Consider the following 20,514-nt stretch of genomic DNA (forward strand, 5'->3'; position numbering starts at 1 on the left):
TGGCAACCTGCCTTTCTCTCACCTGACACCTCCGATCTCCAGACACAATTTACACACACACACACAACTTTCTCCACCGATACTTCACGTTCCTTCGTCTCATGCCCTCCTGCACACTTCTCGCCTCTTCCTCTCTGTTTACTTTCACACTTGACAAGCAAATCCTAATGCTGCGTTCACATACTAGTCTGAGGTAGGAAACTCGGAAATGTCTGACATGCTAACTGGTTCAATGCGGCACGTGTGTAACTACCAGTTAGAAAAGTCGGACATTTCCGAGTTTCTGCTTCCGATTAGTACATGAACGCTGCATAAATCCAGAGTCTGCGCATGCACTTTCCCAGCTCCAACGCTATTGGACACGCTATTGGACGCTTCTGAATCACCGGGTCTCTCAACCAATCCCATGCCCGTAGTAAACCAGGAATTTGTCAAGTCACGGTGACTTGTAAAATAAACGACTGTACATGTTGCCTAACTACACAACATGCATTATATTCATTAATCTCCCGTGGGCAGATGAGATTAAGTATTTATACTATACTGTTTCAAACCAAGTATGATCACTTTTGATTCATGTTAGGAAATATTATAAACTACCCCATCCACATGACACAAGTAATTTGCATACTTGATTTGCAGACTACACATAAAATATGAAAATTACATAAAACATTTAAACAACGACAATTTACGAGAATGTGTCCTATACATTGCATGTAGCAGATGCTAGAATATTTCTATGTATCATCCCGATCAAAAAGTTTGTTCATGCTTTGGCCTCGAAGGGCAGGGCTTATGAGCGGCGTTTATAAACCCAGCCCGTCAGTTTTTGTCACACTTCACCCAGGAAACTGCTTGCTTCTACAGGAGTGTGCTGTAACTTTGCGTACTGTCAACATGATTATTGTCATCGACGATAAGGTAAGACATATTCAGTTTGGTCGTTTTGAAACGTTTAGAGCATTTAGATTAGAGTGTTCCCGTCGCCGCGCCTGTCATCAAATGTTAATTCCTAGTTTACCGCTAACTAGCTGTTTGAATGTCATTTGTTATGGGTGTAAAATGGCACGTTGATGCCATTTTACACCCATAACACTAGCTACCTACCTAATGGCCAACGAAAAGTGTTCATCGCGATAGTTTGCGGGCTAAATAACTACATAGCTAGATCAAATGTTTTTGTTTGGGCGAAACGACCAAATTCACATAGAAATGGGAGTTGTAAATCTGTCACTCATTGAAAGCAACTCTAAAAAGCTTTAGATCCCTTGAATGTGTTCTATGCTTCCCTTTTAAGTTTTCGCATCTTATACTTTCTGTTTTGTAGCCTACACCAGCTTCAAACAGGTGAAAATACAATATTTTTGGTTATAGAAAATATATTTCACAGCAGATGGTACAATGATTCTCTACACTAACGTTAGCTTGTTTTGTCACAAACTGAAATTAGGCAAACTAACAAACAAATAGGGGTTAGACCAGCTTTAATATTGCAGGTTGTCTCCATCAATGTAATTGTCTGCATCATTTCCAATCACTTCCAAATGGCTTGTGTTGAGTGATAGCCCTGGTTCCCACAGTTTTTATTTTCTGAGCCTGTGTGATGTAGATGTGAAATCTGAAACCACTTGCTGGGATGTCCCTCCTACCATTTCATTCCATCTTCTGTTTCCCCATCAACTCCTGGCTGAAACGCACATCGCAGAGTGGTTTCATAGCGGCAGCACATTTTAGAGATCGATTTTATAGCCATTCATCTAAAATAATTCAGATTAAAACAACACTTTATGTTTGTCATAGACTGACAAGATGAATATGAGATGAAAGGTGAGTTTCTAATGAGTTCAGGAAGCCAAGATCTGGGAGACGTTCACAGCGATGTTTGGCAGACCTTTTGATCAAGAGACCTGTAGAACATATGCACATTTTCTTTAACACTATACATACAAATATGCATTTTACAGTTAAGGAAGGTTAAATCTTAGTTAATCATTTTATAATTTGATTACACTAAACTCAGCAAAAAAAGAAACGTCCTCTCACTGTCAACTGCGTTTATTTTCAGCAAACTTAACATTTGTATAAACATAACATTCACCAACTTAGACAAACTGAACAAGTTCCACAGAAATTGAATAATGTGTCCCTGAACAAAGGGGTGGTCAAAATCAAAAGTAACAGTCAGTATCTGGTGTGGCCACCAGCTGCATTAAGTAATGCAGTGCATCTCCTCCTCATGGACTGCCCCAGATTTGCCAGATTGAGATCCGGGCTCTTCTCTGGCCATGGCAGAACACTGACATTCCTGTCTTGCAGGAAATCACGCACAGAACGAGCAGTATGACTGGTGGCGTTGTCATGCTGGAGGGTCATGTCAGGATGAGCCTGCAGGAAGAGTACCACATGAGGGAGGAGGATGTCTTCCCTGTAACGCACAGCGTTGCGATTACCTGCAATGACAACAAGCTCAGTCCGATGATGCTGTGACACACCGCCCCAGACCATGACGTACCCTCCACCTCCAAATCGATCCCGCTCCAGAGTACAGGCCTCGGTTTAATGCTCATTCCTTCGACAATAAACACGAATCCGACCATCACCCCTGGTGAGACAAAACCGTGACTCATCAGTGAATTGCACTTTTTACCAGTCCTGTCTGGTCCAGCGACGGTGGGTTTGTGCCCATAGGCGACGTTGTTGCCTGTGATGTCTGGTGAGGACCTGCCTTACAACAGGCCTACAAGCCCTCAGTCCAGCCTCTCTCAGCCTATTGCGGACAGTCTGAGCACTGATGGAGGGATTGTGCGTTTCTGGTGTAACTCAGGCAGTTGTTGCTATCCTGTACCTGTCCCGTAGTGTGATGTTCAGATGTAGCGATCCTGTGCTGGTGTTACACGTGGTCTGCCACTGCGAGGATGATCAGCTGTCCGTCCTGTCTCCCTTTAGCGCTGTCTGCAGTCCGCATGCCTCCTTGCAGCATGCCGAAGGCATGTTCACGCAGATAAGTAGGGAGCCTGGGCATCTTTGGTGTTTTTCAGAGTCAGTAGAAAGGCCTCTTTAGTGTCCTATGTTTTCATAAATGTGACCTTAATTGACTACCGTCTGTAAGCTGTAGTGTCTTAACGACCGTTCTACAGGTGCATGTTCATTAATTGTTTGTGGTTCATTGAACAAGCATGGGAAACAGTTTAAACCCTTTACAATGAAGATCTGAAGTAATTTGGATTTTTACAACTTATCTTTGAAAGACAGGGTCCTGAAAAAGGGATGTTTCTTTTTTTACTGAGTTTTTATATTTAGAAAGCATGTAATTTCAAGCCTTATTTATACAATTTTGTTCGATAGGAAAGGCATATCAAATGTAATTGTATCATATTTGTACTGTGTACTTCAGCTTGTGTCCTCAATTGACTACACCTCAGGAATTTATCAAATGTTTTACCAGAAAAGTGAGATTTTTAACCTTTTGAGTATGCAGCATTACTAGTTTTTATTATGGTCCTCATGATAAATCATTACTCTTGGGGATTATGTAGATTAACCAGTTTAAATGTAATAGGCACGCTTGCTTCACCATGTTTGTGCAAGCAGGCTAGGTATCAACAGCCAATCCAGTAGAGTCTGGAAACTATAGTGAGCTTTGATTGGTCAATAGTAAATCTGTCACGAGTATTTGCATAAAGTTCAGCTTTCCCCAACTTTGGTCATGCCGTATTCATGTCCCTCGCCAATGCTGGCATTGCCCAACGGTCCCTGCCCACTTTGATTTCTTCAATGAAAATGAATGGGCTTCTGTTGTTTCATAACCCCCAATGTGCTATGTGGATCTCTTGTGTAATGTAGAAGGTGTAAAATAAAGGCCTGAAACTAGATACCCCTATGCAAAATTCCCTTCTCTAGGAAGGTGGGGGGAAACTTCATGAATATTCATGATTCTCAACATAGAACCTGTCGGGTGATTGGTTGAGCCTTGAGTGAGTGTCACTGAGCCCTTACCGTAACACAAAATAAGGTGGCTGATTTCTCTCGCGTCTGATCTGAAACCAGTAGTAACTACAAATTTAAGTGACAGTTAATCTTGCTAGCTAGTTACATTGTTTGATTCAAATCAGCCATTTTCTTATAACAGCTCAGCTAATTCTCAAGGCTAGCTAACATTAGCTAGACTCGGAAGCTCATGGGGACATGCTAGGCTTCAGGAGCCTGCGGGTTAGATATGATTCCACCATGAGTGGCAACAACCGGCTACTATTCAACTCCTAGTTTATCCAGTGACCATCACATTTAGGATAGCTAGTTTGCTAGCTAGCATTCTGTCTCACTGGCCATGCAAGTATGATCATGGCTATAGTAGAAGGGACCATGCAGTAGCCAACTAGCTAGCTAATCGTGGATGCCAAGGGACCCAGCTATCTACACATAGTATGTGTGCCCATGAGCTGCCATGTTAGACATGATTACACCATGGACAACAATAACTGGCGAATAGTTAATTTTCAGACCTATTCAGCTTAGTTTATACACTGACCACAACATTTTGCATACCCTACATACTGGTCTTAATGAGATGGGGGGGGGAACTGTCAATGTTCTCTTCTGCACTGTTAAACCAATCCAGTAAATGTGGAGGAGTAGTTGAGATGACGTGTCGCTTTGTTAACGCCAAAAATGAAAGCTACGTCACAGGCTCTTTAAATTTTCCCTGAAAACCCGGAACACCTGGTTGTTGGTGACTGAGCAGAAGCTAGCCCTTGATCATGACTCTCAGTTCCATTTTACATTACACAAGTCATTGGAATAAGATGGCTGAGTTTTGTTAAGTCTGAACATCAACATGCATTGCTTGCGGTACAATGTTGGACGCATAAGGACCTTTCATATCAGCGAGCAATAATTTCCCAAAAAACATTACATTGACGCACACCTTTTTTATAGGCTTCGTGTTGCCACGCGGCCATATCTCCGTGTTCCAGCGAGTGTTTACTGAAGACTGATGGACCATCTGTGTTAATTAGCTATCTAGCATGCTCTGAACACCTGTGTGTGACGGAAGAAGGCTGACAAAAAGGCTGACAAATGTGTTGTCACTGAAATACTCTCGGCTGCAAATGTGATGGAGACGGTTAAAACAGTGTGTTTTTTGCATTAATGACATTATTTTGACGTGATATGAAATGTAAATCCCTTTTACGTTTCTAGAACCGAATCGCAATTTAGAATCTAATCACACTTAGATGGAGTTTTTGGCTGCCAGAGCCAGTCTACCTCTGAATATATCATATTAGGTCCTTGGACCTAAAGGAGTAACGGTAGGCTCCTTGAGTACTTCTTTGTCTAGGCAGAGGCTAGTCTTTGATTTCAGTGTTGAGCAGATGGCATCTGACCCAGGCAGTATGGGTGGTGGTGTTTAAAATAAGCTACCAATCAAGGCTCCTGGTCCAGCCTCAAACGAGTTGACATATGAATTAGTGTGGGCTTTTAGTAGATTTTAAGACTCCCTTTGAGCAGATCCAGATCACAAGTCCTCTCCAATCGAGCCTGAGGAGCATCGATGGTCAATTACAAGTGTGTATGATAACTGTGAGAGCATAGGCAGTCGATTACTGATGTCTGTGGTGATGATCTTGACATGGGATGAATGAATGCCTTCAGAGGATTGACTAAATCACGATCTTGTGTGGTCTAAGATGCACAGACATTTGCTTAGTCTCCAGAGATGTGTGTTCTTTTTACTTAATTTTTGACTGTCATTGGTTAAGATGTGTCTTATTGTCCTGGCACTAAGCAAGGTCCTACTATCATGTTCCTGTCAACCAATAATGTATTCTATATTCTCCAATGTTTTGCCAATAACCTATTTATATACTCTATTGTTCTGTAGGATGGCTTTCTCAATGCCCTGACGGAAGCAGGAGACAAGCTGGTGGTAGTGGACTTCACAGCCACCTGGTGCGGCCCTTGCAAGAACATTGCTCCCTTCTTCAAAGTGAGTGGTCTACCAGCCTAGAGATATGTCTGCGCCTGAAATGGCGACCTACTACCTAGTACACTACTTTTGGAAAGGGTCCATAGGTCCACTATATAGGAAATAGGGTACCATTTCAGATACACTATATATACGAAAGTGTGTGTGTGTGTATATATATATGTGGACACCCCTTCAAATTAGTGGATTTGGCCATTTCAGCCACACCTGTTGCTGACAGGTGTTTAAAATCAAGCACATAGCCATGCAATCTCCATAGACAAACATTGACAGTAAAATGGCCCGTACTGAATAGCTCAGTGATTTTCAATGTGGCACCGTCATAGGATGCCACCTTTCCAAAAAGTCAGTCAAATTTCTGCCCTGCTAGAGCTGCCCCGGTCAACTGTGCGGTTATTGTGACGTGGAAAATTCTAGGAGCAGCAATGGTAGCCCTCACAAGCTCACAGAAAGGGACCCCCGAGTGCTGTAGCACGTACCAGTTGTTTGTCCTTGGTTGCAACACTCACTACCGAGTTCCTCTGGAAGCAAGCAGCGTCAGCACAATAACGTTTTGGGAGCTTCGTGAAATGGGTTTCCATGGCCTGAGCAGCTGTACACAAGCCTAAGATCACCATGCGCAATACCAAGTATCGGTTGGAGTGGCGTAAATCTCGCTGCCATTGGAGATATAATGGTTTGGGGCTCTCTTTCATGGTTCGGGCTAGGCCCCTTAGTTCCAGTGAAGGGACATTTTCACGCTAGATTATACAATGACATTCTGGACGATTCTGTGCTTCGAACTTTGTGGAAACAGTTTGGGAAGGCCATTTTTTGTTTCAGCATGAATACCCCCATGCACAAAGTGAGATCCATATAGAAATGGTTTGTCGATCTGTGTGGAAGAACTTGACTGGCCTGCACAGAGCCCTGACCTCAACCCCATCGAACACGTTTGGGATGAATTGGAACGCCAACTGCGAGCCAGGCCTAATCGCCCAACCTCACTAATGCTCTTGTGGCTGAATGGCAGCAAGTCCCCACAGCAATGTTCCAACATCTAGTGGAAACCTTCCCAGAAGAGTGTAGGCTGTTATAGCAGCAAAGGGGGGACCAACTCTATATGAATGCTCATGATTTTGGAATGAGGTGTTTGACGAGCAGGTGTCTACACATTTTTGGTCATGTAGTGTGTCTATGGGTCCATGATGTGTCCCTAGGGTCAGTCAACCTCAAAAAGCTCAGATTATTTTGATACCCATCTCAGATTGTTAGAAAATATAAGATTAGCATTCCTGCAACATTATTTTGTTGAAATATCATAAATTAATCTAATTGCTTGCACCCAAATTGGCTTTTAAATATATTTTTTTATAGGATTCATATAATATTCAATAAATGTAGTACCTAAGATCTGATTCTGATAACGTTTTTTCTATTAATGAGTTAGACATGAGGAATCCAAATAAATGGTAAAAAGCCACCCAAGGACCCCCCCCCCCCTCCACGCCATTATTTGACCCCCCCCCCCCCCCCAAGCCATTATCTTAAACATTAAAATGGACAATTTGGGTGTAATCAATTAACTAAACTTCTCAGATTATATTTCACATTTTATTTGTCACATGCGCCGAATACAACAGGTGTAGTAGACCTTACAGGGAAATGCTTACTTATAAGGCCTTAACACTTATTTTTCTTAACTGTATTGTTGGTTAATTAAAGAGCAGCAGTAAAATAACATTAGCCAGGCTATATACAGGGGGTACCAGTACACAGTCAATGTGTGGGGGTACAGGTCAGTCGAGGTAATATGTAGGTAGAGTTATTAAAGTGACTACGCATAGATAAATAGTATGGGCCTCCCGAGTGGCGCAGTGGTCTAAGGCCACTAGAGATTCTGGGCTCGAGTCCAGGCTCTGTCGCAGCCGGCCGTGACCGGGAGACCCATGGGGCGGCGCAAAATTGGCCCCGCGTTGTCCGTGTTAGGGGAGGGTTTTGGCCAGGAGGGATGTCAATGTCCCATGGGTCTCCCAGTCACGGCCGTCTGCACTAGTGACTCCTGTGGCGGGCCGGGCGCAGTGCGCACTGATATGGTCGCCAGGTGTACGGTGTTTCTTCCCAACACATTGGTGCGGCTGGCTTCCCTGGTTAAGTGGTTGTTGTCAAGAAGCAGTGCGGCTTGATTGGGTTGTGTTTCGGAGGACGCATGGCTCTCGAACTTGGACTCCCGAGTCCGTACGGGAGTTGTAGCGATGGGACAAGACTAACGACCAACTGGATACCACGAAATTGTGGAGGAAAAAGGGAGTAGAAAATAAAGGGTAGCAGCAGTGTGAAAGAGGGGGGACAATGCAAATTGTCTGGGTAGCCATTTGATTTGCTGTTCAGGAGTCTTTTGGCATGGGGGTAGAAGCTGTTGAGAAGCCATTTGGACCTGGACTTGGTGCTCCAGTACCGCTTGCCATGCGGTAGCAGAGAGAACAGTCTATGACTAGGGTGGCTGGAGTCTTTGACTATTTTTAGGGCCTTCCTTTTACACCGCCTGGTATAGAGGTCCTGCATGGCAGGAAGCTTGTCCCCAGTGATGTATTGGGCCGTATGCCTTGTGGTCGGAGGCCGAGCAGTTGCCATACCAGGCAGTGACGCAACCAGTCAGGATGCTCTTGATGGTGCAGTTGTAGGCATTTTTGAGGATCTGAGGACCCATGACAAATCTTTTCTGTCTCCTGAGGGGGAATAGGCCTTTATACCCTCTTCACAACTGTCTTGAGGTGTTTGAACCATGATAGTTTGTTGGTGATGTGGACACCAAGGAACTTGACGCTCTCAACCTGCTCCACTACAACCCCGTCGATGAGAATGGGAGCGTGCTCGGTACTCCTTTTCCTGTAGTCCACAATCATCACCTTTGTCTTGATCATGTTGAGGGAGAGGTTGTTATCCTGGCACCACACGGCCAGATCTCTGACCCCCCTCCCTATAGGCTGTCTCGTTGTCGGTGATCAGGCCTACCACTGAGTTGTATGCAAACTTAATGATGGGGTTGGAGTCGTGCCTGCCCGTGCAGTCTTGAGTGAACAGGGAGTACAGGAGGGGACTGAGCACGCACCCCTGAGGGGCCCCCGTGTTGACGATCAGTGTTGCGGATGTGTTTCCTACCCTTACCACCTGGGCGGGGCCCGTCAGGAAGTCCAGGATCCAGTTGCAGAGGGAGGTGTTTAGTCCCAGGGTCCTTAGCTTAGTGATGCGCTTTGAGGGCACTATAGTGTTGAATCCTGGGCTGTAGTCAATTAGAATTCTCACATGTGTTCCTTTTGTCCAGGTGTGAATGGGCAGTGTGGATTGTGATTGAGATTGCGTCATCTGTTGATCTGTTGGGGCGGTATGCAAATTGGAGTGAGTCTAGTATTTCTGGGATAATGGTGTTGTGAGCCTTGACCAGCCTTTCGAAGCACTTCATGGCTACAGATGGGAGTACTACTGGTTGGTAGTCAGTTAGGCAGGTTACTTTTAGTGTTCTTGGGCACAGGGACTATGGTGGTCTGCTTGAAGCATGCTGGTATTACAGACTCGGTCAGGGACAGGTTGAAAAATGTCAGTGAAGACACTTGCCAGTTGGTCAGTGCATGCTTGGAGTACGTGTTCTGGTAATCCATCAGGACCTGTGGCCTTGTGACTGTTGACCCTGTTTTAAAAGTCTGACTCATGTCGGCTGTGGCGGAGCTTGATCACTGTCGTCCGGAACAGCTGATGCGCGCATGCATGCTTTAGTGTTGCTTGCTTCGAAGCGAGCATAGAAGAGATTTAGCTTGTCTTGTAGGCATTGGACAGCTTGTGGCTGTGCTTCCTTTTTGTAGTCTGTAATAGTTTGCAAGCCCTGCCACATCCGATTAGCGTCGGACATGGTGTAGGAAAATGAAATCTTAGTTCCTGTATTGACACTTTGCCTGTTTGAAGGTTCGTTGGCGGGCATAGCGGGATTTCTTATAAGCTTCCGGGTTAGAGTCCCGCTCCTTGAAAGCGGTAGCTCTACACTTCAGCTCAGTGAGGATATTGCCTGTAATCCATGGCTTCTGTTTGGGGTATGTACACACGGTCACTGTGGGGACGACGTCATCGATGCACTTATTGATGAAGCCAGTGACTGATGTGGTGTACTCCTCAATGCCATTGGAAGAATCCCGGAACATATTCCAGTCTGTGCTAGCAAAACAGTCCTGTAGCTTAGCATCTGCGTCATCCGACGACTTTATTGACAGAGTCACTGGTGCTTCTTGCTTTAGTTTCTGCTTGTAAGCAGGAATTAGGAGGATAGAATTATGGTCAGATTTGCCAAATGAAGGGTGAGGGAGAGCTTTGTACGCGTCTGTGAAGTAAAGGTGTTCTGGAGTTATTTTGTTTCACTGGTTGCACTTTTAACATGCTGGTAGACATTTGTAAAAACGGATTTGAGTTTCCCTGTATTAAGTCCCCGGCCACTAGGAGCTCCGCCTCTGGATGAGCGTTTTCCTGTTTGCTTATGGTCGTATACAGCTCCATGAGTGCGGTCTTAATGTCAACATCGGTTTGTGGTGGTAAATAGACAGCTACGAGGAATATCGATACTCTCTAGGTAGACGGTGTGGTCTTATCATGAGATGCACTACCTCAGACGAGCAAAACCTTGAGACTTCCCCTCATGCACCAGCTGTTGTTTACAAATATACATAGACCGCCACCTCTTGTCTTACTAGAGGCTGCTGTTCTATGCTGCCGATACAGTGTATGTTATTCATGTCGTCATTCAGCCACGACTCGATGAAACATAAGATATTACAGTTTTTAATGTCCTGTTGGTAGGATATTTGTGACTGTATTTTGTGAGTAAGCGCTGTCATATCTAAACCTCTTTTCAGTCATAGGAGACGGTGGCAGAAACATTATGTACAAAATAAGTAACAAATAACGCGACAAAACGCATAATTTGGTTAGGAGACAGTAAAACGGCAGCCATCTCCTCCGGCTCCATTTTTTTTCAATAAAATGTTGTAGAAACACATACGATTAGCGTTCCTAACTACAGAAATTATTTCTGAACAATCGGAGATGGTGGGTGTCATGGCTTGCAGAAATGACATGGCACAACCGCCTCTGCTAGTTGTAGCTGTCTGATGTTCTCCAGTGAGAGGCCTCATGCCAAGTGGGAGTTGTCTGAAGCGGTTGGACTGAGCCAGAGAGATAATGGGAAAACCCTGGCTTGCATCCCAAATGCCACCCTATTCCCTACATAGTGCACTACTTTTGACCAGAGTCCATATGGGCTCTGGTCAAAGTAGTGCCCTATATAGGGAATGGGGTGGCATTTGGAATACTGACCCTGTCTCTGACTGAGCCCTGTGTTGTCTTGGTGACCATCGGGAGAGCCTCCTCCAGGACTCAGCGCTTTGCGCCTATCATGTGAAGGACCCATAATATGATCTCTAACCAGAATGCTAATGAGCGATGGTGAATCAAAAGCCCACTGAGGATGTTGTTCAGTAAGGCGTAGCAAAATATTTTGAAATGAAACAGAAAACAAAAATGAGATTTCTATTAGACAACTCAAGTAGTTTCAGTCCATTTGAACACAACTTGGGGCTTTATGGCTTGGGGCAAAGTAAAGCATGTTCTCACCACTACCACAGCTGTAGATGTGATACTGCTGCCTGCAACTCATGTTACACTGACCCAAAAGATGCATTGTCACCTCTGAAACGTCTATTACATGGCACTAGTGGTAGTGTAAATCAAAAATCAAGTCCGCCACAAAAAACAATGGTGTGCGTCTTCTATCAATACCCCTTTTTGTATGTTATGTCTATGAACACGAGCTGTTATGCCCAAGTCAACTGGTTGAGACTATACAGTATTAGGCCTGTTTTTCCATTGATGTTTTGCTGACCCATGACCTTTAACCTCTGCTCTTTACTTCTGTACAGGGGATGTCGGAAAAACCAGAGAACAGTAACGTGGTTTTCCTCAAGGTGGACGTTGACGACGCAGCGGTGAGTCACACAGCAGTGTCATCTGAATAGAGATTAGGGGTGTGGACGTTTAAATGAAATTGGGAGCCTTTTAACGATTTTTAAGAAATCCCAAACTGAAAAACATTGAACTCTTCTCACCCGCGATGGACATGTCTATACTGTGGCCCTCCCCGCTCTCTCCATCCCTCGCTAGCTCGCTATGAACAATGGGAGTGTTTGTGTTGTAAGTACGGCAGCTAATCGCATAGATGGGATATATCTTGGTAATCTGTACCTCACAACGTGTTGTCTAGCAACGCATTGTATATTAAAGTGTAGGATTAGGCTTTCAATGAGTATGGCTTGACTATTTCTGTCAAGCCATCTACGCATACATTTGCTAAATCCAACGTATGCGCCACACAATGCTCTGCAACTGCCTCTGCCACGCAATGCTGCAAGGCAAACTCGGTGTTCCATTGGAAATGAATGTACTTCTAGTGTACCAAAATGCAATGACGCTGTCTGTGTGATCGAGGCGTAAGATAGTCTTCATAGTGCCAGTGAATTAAATTTGAACATCAGCAAATTCATAAATTTAGTCTTAAAAAGTTGTACCTATAGCTTATTTAATGAAACCCTGGCTGGCTGTTGATGGCCTAGGTCGGGGCTCTCCAACCCTGTCCTTGGAGAGCTACCTTGTAGTTTAGAAAATTGTTTGGGCTTCAACCGCAGTTGTAACTAACCAGATTTTTTTTTTTTTTAACCTGTTAATTATTGAATCAGATGTGCTAGATTAGGGTTGGAGTGAACCTACAGGATGGTAATGCTCCACGAACAGTTTTGAAGAGCCCTACCCTAGGCAATAGATCGCAGAGCAGGGCATCCCAGCTAAAAGTAATTTTTCTTTTTGCAAATGCGGTTCAGCAGCTCAAATCAGCAGGATGGGGGGGCATAGTTATTAGGAAGGACGTCTACCATGGATCGCTAAAATATTAAGGATCATTTTTTTTCTTCTCTTGACAATTATAATGTTGTGGGGACACATTTGGCAGCCAAGCAAGAGTTATCAGTGTAGTCAATTATCGTCTAGACATGGCCTTTTAGATATCTTCCCGCCTACAATAAAAACCTCCAGGTTTCCGTCATGAGTCAATAAAATTCAGAATTACAGTTTGGAGAGTTGGGACTAATCCTGTGTGAATCGTCTTCCGGAATAACGCACATGCTTTGATAATTACATAACCAACGTCTCTAATACCCGTCCGAATAGGGCTATAACATGGCAAAGAATGGGCTCAGTGTAGAGTGCGCTTCAGAAATATCCAAGATTTTGAGTCGGCCAAGATTTTGTAAAGACGGGAAAGCAGAGACAGCTCTACTAATGACCAACTAGTGGTGTATGATTTGGAGTCGTGCACCACTAGTTATACAGCTACTAATGACCCTGCTTTCCTGTCTCAGTTTTCAAGTGAAAGGTTATCGTTGTTTTGCAGGAAACTGGGGTTGCTATGGTTACATGGAGTCGCTTTGTGTAATGGTGGGGTTTTCCAAGACCTACTCGTTTGCTTGACTACAGGCTTGAGGCATTTTGCACAGTCAGTTAAGCTGGACAGGGTTGTCCTAACTAAGACCTTCCTTCCTGGGTGTTACTCAACCACATGGATGTTGTTGTTTTTTATAGACTGACTGTTTTTGGACTACTACCTTATCAAAGCTTATCCATGGGGATAAGGGGTTAATAAACACAAGGGTCTGTTTAAATCACCATTCATTCTCTCTGTTACTGTAGGATGTGGCCCAACACTGTGAAATCAAATGCATGCCAACGTTCCATTTCTACAAGAATGGGGAAAAGGTGGGTGTTTTCATGTATCTTTATGTGACTAAGACAATGTTAGATTTAGTACAGGCCTAGTAGTGTGGTATAGTGTTTATACTACTATGCTAGCCCATGATTTTGAACCATTGCTACAGTACATTGAAAGTGATTGTAAGTTCTCCTGGTGTCGTTCCCAGGTGGATGATTTTTCTGGGGCCAACCAAGCCACGCTGGAGGAGAAGGTCAAGGCCCTGAGGTCATGAGGCTAATGCTGCCACACACTGACGCTGTAGAAAAACAACCACCAACCATGTCTATAAAACATATTCCAACTCCCTCTCGATGGAAAGATTCCACAATCCAACGTTCAGTAAAATCTTAATTATAGTTATTTTTTTCTTAATGTTCAGACCAAATCATGCCTCTAAATCCTCCAGTGTATGAGAATTATGTTATTATTCATCTCAGGAGTTTCTCTTTAAAAGGACCATATTATAAACCCTGTTTTTAAATCTTAGAGCTATGTTGTATTGTTTATATTCTGTTGTGTGGGTGTGTTCAATAAATTAAAATTCATTCTGAAATTTGGTTTGAGTTCCCATGTTTTTTATGGATGAGTTAACGGACAAGGTGGGACACATACTGTAAGTGTTGCACTATGCATGCGGATGTAGTCAATACTTGTATATTTAATCTTCTAGATTAGAATTTTGAGTGCATGTGTGACATGTGGATGGTTTGTTTATACGCCTAGTGTTTCTGGATTTAGTAGGCGGCAGGTAGCCTAGAGGGTTTGGCCAGTATACAAAACATTGCTAGTTCAAATCCGGCTAGGTGAAAAATCTGCTCTGCCCTTGAGCAAGGCACTTAACCCTAATTGCTCCAGGGTCACCGTCAATAATGAATCCCTTACCGTGACTCCACTCTCCGACGGTGTCTCTGGGGGAGTGAGATGTGCAACAGCAACACATCTATTTCATGCCACACTTTTTTTACAGATTACACTCTTGTACATGTTTGACAAAGGACAAACATAAGCATCCCCTATTTGATGGTATAACATTTATTTTAGAAGAAAAAGAAACGCACACCTATTTAGGCGAGGTGCTGGCTAGCGGAGTAAACTTATAAATAAAGGAGAGCCGCATACTCTAGGAGCTCAGACGCAAAAATATTTAATTTACCAACGTTTCGACAGGCAAGCTGTCTTCAGGGTACATTTTATTTTTGAAATGTCTGTTTTGGCCTTTTAGATTCTATATGTTCGAAAGCATCATGTAATGCCTCATTTAGTAACTACAGTGGAGGGAGAGCCCATTAAGACTTCTAAATGACTATGGAATATTTACTCCCTATGCATCTCAAGCACTATGGCTATTGACTAGAATCACCATTAAAGCAATAAAGTGAAGGAGAGGCTAATACACTAGGCTTGCATCTGAAAAAGGAGGGAATGGAACAGATTCTACTGTATTTTCTGCTTTAATAGAAATGTGAGAATAGTTTACACATTGGACAATCACAGTTTTTACACATACAAGTATATAGCAGCATATAGTTAATACTGTTGATTTTCTACATGAAAAAATACAGCTTTATTTTACAAAATGTATCGGGTTTGTTTTTTGAGAGGAGAGAATGCATGGTTAACAATTATGAAATAATTATACCAAACTCCCATTCGAGAGCAAGATCTTTCACGCTGAATGGACTTCTTAAAAATGAAAATATCCAGATTTTCTTTTTCTGTAAATTAGAGAGAAAGAAAATTAGACTACAGCTTTTTTTAATGGCATTTTCAATTCCTTTTCCTTCTGGCCTGAGCTTTTAAATGGAGAACAACATTGCCATTAGCCAGTATAAATGTCCTATTGGTGCCCTCCTGTTTTGCGCTGACTGTTGTGGTTTAAAAAAGCCCCGTTGGCTGTTCTCCCCGTGAGAACGTAAGCTGCACAATGTCATCACAATAAATGGATAGCCCTACAGCGTAACTCAGCCAAGTGGGTTCTATGAGGACTCCGTGGAGTCGGAAGTGAGTGGTTTCTCACTCAATCAGTTATACTTGTCAGCCTTGAGTTTTACAGTACATTGGAACAGACTCAACAGCAGTGGGGGAAGCTATAGGAGGGCATGCTCATTGTAATGGCTGGTATGGATTAAATGGAACGGGGTCAAATGTGTTTTCCTATATTTTTGTGTTTGATACCGTTCCATTAGTTCCATTCCAGCTGTTACAATGACTTCGTCATTCTATAGCTCCACCCACCAGCCTCCACTGCGCAACAGAGTTCCCAAAGCTGAGTTTTTACTTTTAAAAAATAAGTAATAGGTAGAGAATTCAAGAATCCAAGAATCCACATTGTCAGGAAAAATTCCTGACCCTGTCTTTATCGACGTGGTCAGATGAGAAGAGCTTTCTGTTTTCGAGTGGTGCAGTCAGGTACTGTATATCACCTTCCAATTCATCTGACATGTGCTGAGTTAGTACTGGGCCTCTATCTCTATCCACCCACACCTTGACCCACCCCCAACAGAGGGAGAGCTGAGGTGAGAGACACCTGGGTTCAATTACTATTTGACATCTTTCAAATACTTTGACTGCTTGCTCTAGCCTGCCTAGAATGCCAGATGGGCGGGTTTGCAGTTTTGGGACTATTCTATTAGCCTTTAAGCCAGGCAATCAAGCACTGGTAAAGTATGTGAAATGATTTCTAATAGTATCTGAACCCAGGTCTGGTGAGTGCTCCTCTACCCCACACACATTACAGAGAGATTGTATAGTGCACTTTGAAATACTGTACTAGGGTGCGTCTCAAAATGACACAAACAAAGCCTGATTCAGGGAAAGAGAAAGTGGAGTGCAAATTATTTCCTGGGAAATGTTGCTTTGTCATTCCATCCAGACTGGGGATACTCAAGCACACTTGTTCTGTGGGTGGTCTGATAGTACTAGTATGTGCAGGAAGTACAGTATTGTGTGAACATGCATGTGTTGATTGTCAGTTTGTGTGTAAATGTGAGAAGGGATTTGTGTGTATTTGTGAGGATGTACCAATGTTTGTAGTGTGAGTCTGTCTGTCTCTGTGTGTGTATGTTTGTCCTCTCACCTCGAGCAGTCGTGCCCGCTCCATCCTGGACTGCATTGACACCGGTTAGGCCTGATACACCTTCCACCATTCAGACAGGGCGACAAGCACACCGCTGTGAAAACACACGCACTGTCAAGACCTCTGTAAATCCTTAATTCAACACGAACATGCCACTTTATATAATGTTTACATACCCTACATTACTCATCTCATATGTATATACTGTACTCTATACCATCTACTGCATCCTGCCTATGCCGTTCGGCCATCGCTCATCCATATATATATTTTATGTACATATTCTTATTCATTCCTTTACACTTGTGTGTATAAGGTAGTTGTGAAATTGTTAGATTACTTGTTAGATATTACTGCATGGTCGGAACTAGAAGCACAAGCATTTCGCTACACTCGCATTAACATCTGCTAACCATGTGTATGTGACAAATAAAATTTGATTTGATTTGAACAAGCTCACACACAGGTGTGGACACACACACACACACATTCAGTAAATGTTATTATCAGGATCTCAACTACAAGACTTCCTCATAATAAAACACATTTCCTGGTAGAATCCTTATAGTCCGCCACAGTGGACGTGTCATAATACCCATAAAATCATGGACATGGTTCCAATGATTTTCCCACCATAAAGTTTTCAAATGAAGACGTTTTCACCTGAGTAATCAATTACACAGGCGAAATGGGAATGCGGTCATCCCTCTGTGCAGCATGACTTGTGCTCACCCTTTTTCTAGGTACACTTACACTAGCCTCTGCATATGGAAAGGGTGCCTGTGACGAGACTTCCACTTTTGGATGGCGACACTCTTAACTCCTCTTCCACATTTACTGAATTGGTTGAACAGTGCAGAAGATAACCTCCCCCGATAGTTTTTTTTTCTTCCCGTTGAAACCAGTGGAGAGGATCTACAGTTGAAGTCGGAAGTTTACATACACTTCGGTTGGAGTCATTAAAACTCTTAACCACTTCACAAATGTCTTGTTAACAAACTATAGTTTTGGCAAGTCGGTTAGGACATCTGTGTGCATGACACAAGTAATTTTTCCAACAATTGTTTACAGATGATTTCACTTATAATTCACTGTATCACAATTACAGTGGGTCAGAAGTTTACATACACATACACTAAGTTGACTGTGCCTTTAAACAACTTGGAAAATTCCAGAAAATTATGTCATAGCTTTAGAGTCAATTGGAGGTGTACCTGTGGATGTATTTCAAGGCCTACCTTCAAACTCAGTGCCTCTTTGCTTGACATCATAGGAAAATCTAAAGAAATCAGCCAAGACCTCAGAATTTCCAAATGCCTGAAGGTACCACGTTCATCTGTACAAACAATAGTACGCAAGTATAAACACCATGGGACCACGCAGCCGTCGTACCGCTCAGGAAGGAGATGCGTTCTGTCTCCCAGAGATGAATGTACTTTGGTGCGAAAAGTGCAAATCAATCCCAAAACAACAGCAAATTACCTTGTGAAGATGCTGTAGGAAACAGTTACAAAAGTATCTATATCCACAGTAAAACAGTCCTATATCGGCATAACCTGTAAGGCCGCTCAGCAAGGAAGAAGCCACTGCTCCAAAACCGCCATAAAAAAGCCAGACTACGGTTTGCAACTGCACATGGGGACAAAGATTGTGCTTTTTGGAGAAATGTCCTCTGGTCTGATAAAACCAAAATAGAATTGTTTGGCCATAATGACCATCGTTATGTTTGGAGGAAAAATGGGGAGGCTTGCAAGCCAAAGAACACCATCCCAACCGTGAAGCACGGCGGTGGCAGCCTCATGTTGTGAGGGTGCTTTGATGCAGGAGAGACTGGTGCACTTCACAAAATAGATGGCATCATGAGGTAGGAAAATTATGTGGATATATTGAAGCAACATCTCAAGACATCAGTCAGGAAGTTAAAGCTTGGTCGCAAATGGGTCTTCCAAATGGACAATGACCCCAAGCATACTTCCAAAGTTGTGGCAAAATGGTTTAAGGACGACAAAGTCAAGGTACTGGAGTGGCCATCACAAAGCCCTGACCTCAACCCTATAGAAAATTTGTGGGCAGAATTGAAAAAGCGTGTGCTAGCAAGGAGGCCTACAAACCTGACTCAGTTACACCAGCTCTGTCAGGAGGAATGGGCCAAAATTCACCCAACTTATTGTGGGAAGCTTGTGGAAGGCTACCCAAAACGTTTGACCCAAGTTAAACAATTTAAAGGCAATGCTACCAAATACTAATTGAGTGTATGTAAACTTCTGACCCACTGGGAATATGATGTATGAACTAAAAGCTGAAATAAATCATTCTCTCTACTATTATTCTGACATTTCACATTCTTAAAATAAAGTGGTGATCCTAACTGACCTAAGACAGGGAATTTTTACTAGGATTAAATGTCAGGAATTGTGATAAACTGAGTTTAAATGCATTTGGCTAAGGTGTATGTAAACTTCCGACTTCAACTGTATATGTAGTTTCAGGCGTTTTCTTTTACACCTGCTACATTAAAATTACATGATCACTATTAGTAGTGTTTTCCACATTCATATTCTCCTGAAACGCATACCAAAACTACATTCACACAGAAAGAGGACATGAGCAAAGATGCAATGGAAAAGAAGAGACATTAGTTTCTTGGTTTCAGTATTAACCAGATCCACATTGAGAGGATGATGTCATTGTGTGTGGAAAAACCAAAGCACAGTAACATACTGTAGAGCAGACGTTGTGATGTCGCCACTCGCTGACAATGCCTTAGTAATTGCCCCTCAGGGATTGATACAGTTGAATAGAATTTAACAGTAAGCCTAACAATCAGAGAGGTAGTCTGTTTCTACAGGACAGGGTCAGGTTTCTGTCCATGCTTCTATGATGATTGCAGCGTTTGCTTTGGGCTCTGTTAAGGAACAATGACTTTCACCGCAAACACATTGGTTTTCATGGACGCAGCATTACCGCTGCAACAGTAGCTTACAGTATGACTCACACTGACACAGACCGAATGGGTGGATAAGTACCTCTGATCATTAATTCATTCTCTCCCTGATGTCATCAACACTTAAAAATCAGTTTCTCACCAATCATTACCAACCTATAACAATATTCAATATCTTTTAGACAGATGTCTTAAGTCAGCAATTAAGTTCTATTACTTATTTTAAGAAAAACGTTTAAAGAAAGATCTTAGTTATTTCAGGCTACACTTTTGTCTCAAAGTAAGTTGAGTTTCATGCTTTTTGCTTCACTGCTTTTATCAGTGACATCCTGTTGACATTCTGTACAGTATCTAACACTATCTCCTATCGCCACAAGATAATATTTTCCATACAAATGTCTTATCAAACATTCCATACAAGTTAAGGCCCCCTACAGAAAGTCAATGGGAGACATCACAAAGTGGTAGGGAAACCTCAGGTGAGCAACTATATAAGGGAAGGACCTATCTTACGTCACTGAGCTCCTCACACACACTCACTGAAACACACACACACTCACTGAAACACACACACACTCACTGAAACACACACTCACTGAAACACACACTCACTGAAACACACACACACACACACACACACACACACACACACACACACACACACACACACACACACACACACACAC

General features: G+C 42.9%; 2 protein-coding genes across 3 annotated transcripts in view; one reads left to right on the forward strand and one right to left on the reverse strand.

Annotated features, from left to right (window-relative positions):
* The first annotated feature begins 459 nt into the window (after positions 1 to 459).
* Positions 460 to 14,361, forward strand: LOC139534418 (thioredoxin-like). Its single transcript, XM_071333555.1, has 5 exons — positions 460 to 924; positions 5,885 to 5,989; positions 11,929 to 11,994; positions 13,748 to 13,813; positions 13,975 to 14,361. The coding sequence occupies exons 1-5, from the start codon at positions 727 to 729 to the stop codon at positions 14,038 to 14,040; spliced, it is 501 nt and encodes a 166-aa protein (XP_071189656.1). The 5' UTR covers positions 460 to 726; the 3' UTR covers positions 14,041 to 14,361.
* An 879-nt stretch (positions 14,362 to 15,240) lies between these two features.
* The window catches only part of svep1 (sushi, von Willebrand factor type A, EGF and pentraxin domain containing 1), a 122,719-nt gene continuing 117,445 nt past the window's right edge, over positions 15,241 to 20,514 (reverse strand). For both annotated transcript variants that reach the window (XM_071333557.1, XM_071333556.1), the window contains 2 exons: positions 16,885 to 16,978; positions 15,241 to 15,523 (listed from right to left, as the gene is read on the reverse strand). In XM_071333557.1, coding sequence (XP_071189658.1) covers positions 15,493 to 15,523; positions 16,885 to 16,978 — 125 coding nt within the window. In that variant the 3' untranslated portion in view covers positions 15,241 to 15,492. The remainder of the gene's footprint in view (positions 15,524 to 16,884; positions 16,979 to 20,514) is intronic.

The sequence above is a fragment of the Salvelinus alpinus genome, chromosome 11 (assembly GCF_045679555.1).
Source record: "Salvelinus alpinus chromosome 11, SLU_Salpinus.1, whole genome shotgun sequence".
Classification (NCBI taxonomy): Eukaryota; Metazoa; Chordata; class Actinopteri; order Salmoniformes; family Salmonidae; genus Salvelinus; species Salvelinus alpinus.